Source organism: Populus nigra, chromosome 3 (assembly GCF_951802175.1).
Source record: "Populus nigra chromosome 3, ddPopNigr1.1, whole genome shotgun sequence".
In the NCBI taxonomy this organism is placed as follows: domain Eukaryota; kingdom Viridiplantae; phylum Streptophyta; class Magnoliopsida; order Malpighiales; family Salicaceae; genus Populus; species Populus nigra.
In genome coordinates this window covers 2,718,548-2,727,106 of record NC_084854.1, presented here as the reverse complement: position 1 = coordinate 2,727,106, position 8,559 = coordinate 2,718,548, and the positions used below count along the sequence as shown (strand labels likewise).

Below are 8,559 nucleotides of genomic sequence, written 5' to 3'. Positions count from 1 at the left end.
ACCGTATTTTGAAGTAATATTTAAGTACATTGTATATTATTTTCATGGTTGGTGAGAAAAATAACTAAAATATCTAAGATATTCGTTAAAACTGATTTAAAATGAATTTTTAAAATAAATTATATTTAAAAAAATAGTATTTAAAACCAATAAATTAAGTTGAGAAAACAAATTAAAAAACACAGACTATTTATAATCAAATTGAATCAAACAACTCATTTTTTTTTATCTAAAATATAATCAAAACTTTAATGAAAAAGGTAAAAAAAAAAACTCTTCCTGACTTATTTAATTTTAACAAATATAAAGCCAAATCAATTAATCAGATATTATTTTAATTTGATTCGGTTCAATCCATAGTTTGAAGAAAAATATTGTTGAAACCAAATTATTTGAATCAGTGCTCACTCCTATCCACGTTCGCTGTTGTTTTTTAAAATTTGAAGTCTGTATATTTTTTTATATATATAAAGATTTGTTCAGGGCCCGCTAAAAGAGAGACTAATTCGTCCTGATGCATATAAACCAGTGAAAAAATTAATATACTACGTAGTTATTAGATAGATAGGCGATAGTTTTTAATATTATAATAGTTATTAATTTAAACCATGTAATTAGTTTAGATAGAGGGTTAAGACTTTTCAACTGCAATATGCTGGTTACACATGTGTTTATATATATATATATATATATATATAAACAAACTAGCTAATATAAGATGTTTTTTTAATTAAAATGATAATATTTAAAAAATAAATAAATTAAAAGTTGAATTTTAAAATAATCAAATAAAATCAACCATGTTAATGAATCAACTCAAGTCTTTGAACATGTAGAGTGAATTTTTTCCTTCTTCTAGTTGATCTATAACTAAACCAATTCAGGTATCCAATCAGCTGATTACAAGTCAATCTATCGTGTTAGCCTGGTTTTACAACTAATATAATGTTTTTGAAGGGCATTAAGGTGTTTACCGTCTGGAAACCACCGCGCCCGGTGGAGATAATGACATTGTTTTCTTTTAAATCCGTGTACGTGGCAAATGTGTGACCGAAAGCTTGATACATCAGTCTCAAATTATTGCACAAAAATCAGTGCTAATTATTAAGCTAATCATTCTCCTCGACCATTCAAGTTTTTAAACACGGGAGTAAATGATACGTGGCATTAGATGTCATCATCGAAACCTTCAACACTGGCCTTGACCCATAATTAAGCAATGGTACGTGGCACCATGCTTGTTGTCGAGAAAACGTTAACCTTAATCACGAGCAATTAATTGATCACGTTCAATGCACGAATTAGTTTCGGGTGCATGCTACAATGTTGTTTTGTGCAAAAAGTTTTTACGGGGATAAAGCTGTAATTATTGAATATTTATAACAATAAAATTATAAAAAACAATTAATAGAAAGAGAATTATTTTATTTTTGTAATAAAACTAAATATAATTTTCTCTCTCTTATATTACAGGTACCTATTAGTTATAGTTTTACCACTATAAATTTTTTCATCATACATTGATCGAGAGCTCAAAAGATATTTTTCAATCCAAGAATATATTATCCTTGTAATATGCGAGGAGAGAATTGAGAAAAAAAAACATCGAAAACATAATATAATTGATTACAATATCACTAATATAATAAAAATAATTTTGATAAAATAAATTCAATAATATTAAGCAAGATCACCAACATTAATCCGGGTTATATAATTCTAAAACCTCTTATAATTCAACACGTGGTTGTTGGAAGCTTAGGTATAAATATATTGGTTAAGGTATTATTTGAGATTGTGATGCATGATATTTTTTAAAATATTTTTAATTTAAAAATATATTAAAATATTTATTTCTTTACAGTGTTCACATGTTAAAACAAATAAAGAATACTACAAATATTAATTTAAAACTTTAAAAATTTAGAAAAATCAGTCTAACCACGCTGTAAATTATCACCAAACCAATTATCACTTGTTATTGCTCTTGCTTCTTGTTTTTTTTTTTTTGAACTTCCTTTTAATTTTCATCTCGAGCCTTTCCATTTTTTTATTCATCTCAAAAGTTTTTTTTTTCTTCTAATTCTGTGGGCATATGCATCCATGTGATGAAATTAAAATTTTGAATTAATAATATCTAACGATGACAATGTTACGGGTACATGGATTTGACACGTAAAAGCGAGCTCCTTGCCACTGCTGATGTTTTTGGCAACTTGTTTGTCCCGTTGCCTTAGATGGGTGTTTGAGAAATAAAAGCCACGTGTCATACTTTTAATGGCGAGGCATTTAAAGAATCCAGCAGCGTTTTACAGTAACGAACAGCATTGTAGTTCAATGAAAAAGAATCTGCGGTGCTGAAAAAACGAAGAGGCAGGAGGCAAGTAATAAATATTAATCTTGTGCAGGACAAGCATTCAATTTGAAGACGAAGAGTTGTAGCAGTTCACCTGTCAATTTGACAGAGAGGAGACCGGCCGGCGGAGGAGTGGCCACCCCATGTATTGTCCGTGAACCAATGTCTTTAACTCGATCGCTGGTGTATGACTTTGCCCTCTGCGTCGATAATTATGATCCATAACTGTCTCTCGGACATTGATTTAACCTTTTTTTTTTAGATCAATTTTTGTTGTGATCACAATTTATATAAAAAATTCATTTTTTTAATATTAAAAACTATTTTTGAGTCTAAAAATATTCATACATTGCCTTGCATGTTTTTAAATTCCAATTTAAGTTTAAATTTGTTTTAATGTCAAAGAGTTGCACTTCATTCTTGTATTTAAATTTTTAACATGAGATGATATTTTAACAAAATATTAAAGTTTTAATATAGTTTTTAAATCTAATTTAGCTTATCAAATAAACCTAGTGCCCCGTCAATCCGAGGTATGGCTAGAGCTGAGTTTGCTCCTGAACCTCTCAAAGAGATGTTTCACTTGAAACTTGCCTCATGATTGTTTTTTTAAACAACATTCATATTTTTATAAAAAATCTAAAATAATATCATTTAATTAAAAAACTCAATACATTTGAATCCACTTTTTAATTTTAATTTGTGAGTTGATATTTCCATCTACAAACTCAGGTCTTATATCAGGTCATGAAACAAGCTAGGTCTTGTAATTATGAATTACAATGATAAAGTTATTAATAATTCGAATTTGATTAATTTTTTTATCTAATAAAATTAAGCATAAAATGATAGTGAATTTATATAAGTTTAAAATTGAAATAAAATCTTAATTAAAATGATATATTAAAGAGTGATACAAAGTTATTTTTAAAGAATCGTCATTTTTAAAGGCTCTTTCAATGACTTAAACTTCCACCTTAATTCTTCATTTGCATATACCAATTACTCCATCCTTAATCATATACTCAACCAAAATCTGAATCTAACGAAGACAAATGGGCTTCTCATCTTATACTTATTAGCAGACAGGCCCAGCCCACATTATGGTGAAGACAAGTCCAAGTCGACGACGTATTGTAGCCAATTATTGGGCCACGAACACAATTCGCTAGGCTCATGGCCTCACTCACACAAATATGCGATATCCCAAAGCCCAAAACTCTAACTGATTCACTGAGCCCAAGACCAAGAGGAAGAGAATTGATTGGATGGTCACGAGCGATGCGGTGAACCCGGAGCAGAATGGGGGGTGTCCCTTGCCGGTCTGCCCCCTGTGCCGCTCTGCCTATACATAGGATAGGCGCCGACGGTTCAGCCCTGAGAGACGTTAAAGCTTTTGGGCCCACACCTCACATGTCTATGTCGCTCGCATACTTTGTCATTTTCTTGGATCCCCACCACTGCTATCCCTTCAAATGTTACGTCACCGATATTTTTCTCAGGTGGGGTAGTGCTCAGGCCTGCAAGTTAGCCGGTGCCCCTCGCGTTGTCCAGGAGCCTGATGACCTCACGATTCGTTATTATGGTTAACATCCTTTATTTATTTATTTTAATTGTAGCAATGATCTGTTACCGGGAAATAATGTTTTGACCTTTAAAAATGTCACTTGAGGGATTGGTTTTATGATTTAAGAGGTATGATCCAATTTTGATTGAAACAGGTTCCCCCATGGATATATGTTGTTTTTTTTTTTCATGTTGGTGTAATTTGTAAATTAACGAAAAAAATAAAATTTTTAATCTATGTAGAAAAAAACACTTCTTAATTGTCTATAAATATAAGTTTTTATTATGTAATAAATTAAGTAAAAATTATAATAGATGAGCTCGAGTACCTGATGAAATATTAAATTAAAATTAAATTTTTTTGTTTAAATCTAACTATATTTAATTTTGTTTAATAAAAATTCAGTTACTCAAAATTTATCTTATATTGCTTTATTTTACTCGTGCCGATAAATTCAGAAATAAATATAATAAAAAGAGATTAATTTTAAGTTTCGGGTACATAAAATATAATTTTAAAAATTATCAAAACCCAATAAATAAATAAAATAAATGAAATGAGCTACAAATTCTGACACATTTTTCTCGTCAAAACGGCACTCCTATATCTAATCAGCAGCTTAACACAGAAAGAGAGGGTTAAATAAGAGGTTGAACTGGTAGATGAGGGGAGGAAGAAGCGGCAACTGCCCATAAAAGAAGTTGTCCGGCAAATGCTGCTGTACTAACTGACTCGTCTGACCGAGAAATTGTAGCCTTACAAATACTAGAAGACTTGCTTGCTTCTATGTTCTATCAATTCATATGCCTACCCCTCTAATTTAAGAGCCTATATAGAGTAGGGCCTACAACCCCTCTCCTAAATTTGGTCCCTCTTGAAAGGAATATATATATACACACACACACACATTAAAAACTGTTCACAAATGCGATGATTGTTTGAATTCCAATTTTAGGGTTCGAAACAAAGTTCATATGTGGATAGGATAATGTTGTGAAGGAAAAATGTGATGCTTGTTTGAAGTCCTGTTATGGGGTTAGTGACTAATGTGTGTTTGTTAATGCATTATATTATATGAAAAATATTTACTTATTTAAAAATATATTAAAATAATATTTTTTCAAGTTTTTTTTAATATTAATACATTAAAATTATTAAAAATATCTAAAAACATTAATTTAATATCTTTTCATAAAACATCTTGATACACAATATTATTTTTTTTGGTTTAACGTGGATGTCCAGGCTAACTTGCGCGCACCTCAACTATTATTTTCATAAAACATCTTGATGCATAGTATTATTAAATAGTTTGTTATGTGTTTAGTAGTACAATAAATGTACTTTTGTAAAAAAAAATTCAATAAAAAATAATATTTTTTTAATATATATATTTTTTATTTTTAACATTAACATAATAAAACCATATAAAAAGAGTGAATTTAATATTTTTTTAAAGTAAAAGAGCATTTTAAAACACAAATTAAACCGCATAAACAAACGTATTATTTGAACTAAAATATTGTTAGGTGAAGCAATATAGTTAAATCATCCATCCTTTTAATAAGTGGATGGAAGAAAAAATTAATCTAACGCGTACCAATATTAAAATTAATTCCCAAAAACAGTGTTTAATTTGGGACGACTATTTCAAGGTGAGACATTTACCATGGTGGGTCTTGAATCCTTTTAATATATAACAACCGACAGCAAGATATCATACTCGCAAATTTCAAGAAAAGAACCTCCTCAGAGTCATTACCTGTAAGAGCACCAACCTGTTAGGCTGTTAGTTTTCGTGGGGTTTTTAGTCATGGCCAGAAAATAGAGCCGAGTCATCGTGAGAAAGAAGCACCAAGAAATTTGTTATTAAAACTAGGAAGGAAGCTTGTTCATTCATTCATACCTCACACTGGCCTCTCTCTTGTGACTAGCTAGTAGTGTTTATTGTTCCCGCTGCCTTCAAAAGCACTCTCAAATCTATACAAAATCTCCCCCCTCAAAATCTCTTCCTCCATTGCCACCTCTCTTGCCCTTTGTCTCTCTAAATCTTGAAGAAATAATAATAAAAAAAACTAGAAGAGACAGAGACAGAGAGAGGATCCCGTTTTATATTAAAGAAAAAGATCCATACATGTTCACTGGTGTCTGATGAAGGCAAAGACTCACATTCTTCCATTCTTTGCCACCCTCACTCTCATTTGCCTGACCACTGCCCAAAACCACTCTTTTTCTAGCAATGCTGGCCCTAGAGACTTACAAACAATACATATTAAGCAGAGCCAAAGACAGCTTTTACATTACAGAGAGGAACTTGATATAGAAGATGAGTACCTGATGTTACCAGCTTGCCTCAAATTCGACAACCCTAGACTCAGAAGTGCCTACATTGCACTCCAAGCATGGAAACTAGCCATCATCTCGGACCCATTGAACCTCACATCCAACTGGGTGGGATCCGACGTTTGCAACTACACTGGTGTCTTCTGTGCCACATCTCTCGACAATTCGTCGATTCAAACCGTTGCTGGGATTGATCTAAATCATGGCGACATGGCAGGGCACTTGGTTGCAGAGCTCGGACTCCTGACGGACATTGCCTTGTTTCACGTTAACTCCAACAGATTCTGTGGGAAAGTACCAAAATCTTTCGAGAAACTAAAACTACTCCACGAGCTGGATCTAAGCAACAATCGTTTTGCGGGCAGGTTTCCTTACGTTGTTCTTGATCTTCCAAAGCTCAAGTATCTTGATCTTCGATTTAATGAGTTTGAAGGTGATTTGCCGAAAGAACTGTTTGACAAGGATCTCGACGCGATATTCATAAACCACAACAGGTTTGCTCTTGAATTACCTGATAATTTTGGTAACTCGCCGGTTTCTGTTATTGTTCTTGCAAATAATAAATTCCACGGGTGTTTTCCGACAAGTTTGGTTAACATGTCTAAGACCCTAAATGAAGTGATTCTCATGAACAATGGCTTGCGCTCGTGTTTACCTAGGGAGATAGGATTGCTTAAGAAGGTGACAGTTTTTGATGCGAGTAATAACAAACTCTTCGGTTCTTTGCCTGACAACATCGGAGAAATGGAGGGTCTAGAACTGCTAAATGTGGCACATAATATGCTGTCAGGAAATATCCCTGGTAGCGTGTGTTTGCTTCCACATCTGAAGAACTTTAGTTATGCTTATAACTTCTTCACTGGTGAACCACCAGCGTGTTTGGATTTGGAAAATTTTGATGATGGCAGGAATTGTTTGAGGAACAGGCCCAAACAGAGATCAACATTGCAATGTAAAGTGTTCTTGTCTAGGCCAGTTAAGTGTGAGGATTTTAAATGTCACAAGTTCGATCCTTCTCCACCGCCCCCACCTGTTACTTCACCCCCACCCCCACCTTCACCAGCTCCTCCATCAGCATTACCCTCACCACCCCCTCCATCATCAATGCCGCCGCCACCCCCAATACATCCGCCTCCCCCCTTCTACTCCCCACCACCCCCGCCAAACCCACCTCCACCACCTCCACTACCTCCTATTTATCAATCACCCCCTCCGCCACCCCCTCCAAATTCATCACCACCACCTCCCTCATGTGCAGAATCCCCTCCACCTCCATCACCTCCACCATGCCATGAGCAACCGCCTCCACCATCACCTCCAGTTCAATACTTGCCGCCTCCACCTCCTCCAGTTTATAATTCACCGCCTCCACCAACTCCAGTGTATAATGGTCCATTGCCACCTATTAGTGGAATACCTTACGCATCACCACCACCTCCACCGCTCTACTAAATTGATGATTCTTTTTAGATATTTCTCCTTTCACCAGCCCTGGAAGATCACAATTACTTGCCTTGTATTCTTGGTAACAAGGGGATGAGACCGGACCCATTTTATAGCAATCATCCAAGAATTGTTTCACATAATTGCATGTAGCAGAATTCAAGTTTAAAAGACATTTGGAGATAGAAAAGAACAGAAGGAAAAGAAGTGTGCAAGAAGATCAAGTTTCCTTGTATTTTTATAATTGAATTGCCATGCTTGTTTTTGAGTAGTTAATAAGATGAATGATGTAGAGAGAAACAGTAGGTTTGCAGGGATTGTAATTACATGTATGAGATTCATCTTAGCTATTTATATGTGCTTTCCAATGGAAAGATCTGATGTCTACTTCAATGTCATTGTTTATTCTGTTCTTATATTTCTAGCTTCTGGTCACCTACGTTTTCAGTACACAGCAACCTCATCTCCCTGGGGTTTCTGCTTCCCTCTACTTCTAAACTCATTCATGATTCACCATATGGTGAAAGGAGCAAGAAAAACCTTGCCAGTCGCCACCTTATAGTTTCAGGTTCAGTTCCAGTCAAATAATACATGCAAATATCTTTTCATGCTAATTTGGCTAATCAAATGAGTGCAATAGATTTCAGGTTCACTCTTTGAAACGTAAAAACTAATCCAATGATAATCAAAGCTTCCTCAGAGTCTTCTATTTTCACCGCTATATCACTTGAAAGTTGCGGTTTGGGTTTCTAGCTACAGTAGCACATTTTCACTTAAAATTTAGATATACTACATGAGTTGTATTAGCTATAAGATGAAAGCAAAACCATGAAAAGCTACCATAACATGA

At 33.9% G+C, this 8,559-nt stretch overlaps 1 protein-coding gene across 1 annotated transcript; it reads left to right on the top strand.

The window, feature by feature from the left end:
- The first annotated feature begins 5,659 nt into the window (after nt 1-5,659).
- On the top strand, nt 5,660-8,127 carry LOC133689572 (leucine-rich repeat extensin-like protein 3). The gene has a single exon (XM_062109481.1). The coding sequence runs from the start codon at nt 6,075-6,077 to the stop codon at nt 7,716-7,718; it is 1,644 nt and encodes a 547-aa protein (XP_061965465.1). The 5' UTR covers nt 5,660-6,074; the 3' UTR covers nt 7,719-8,127.
- The last annotated feature ends 432 nt before the right edge of the window (nt 8,128-8,559 follow it).

Bases quoted from the DNA above. Each gene is read 5' to 3' on its own strand.
- LOC133689572 (XM_062109481.1), top strand. From the start codon at position 6,075: ATGAAGGCAAAGACTCACATTCTTCCATTCTTTGCCACCCTCACTCTC.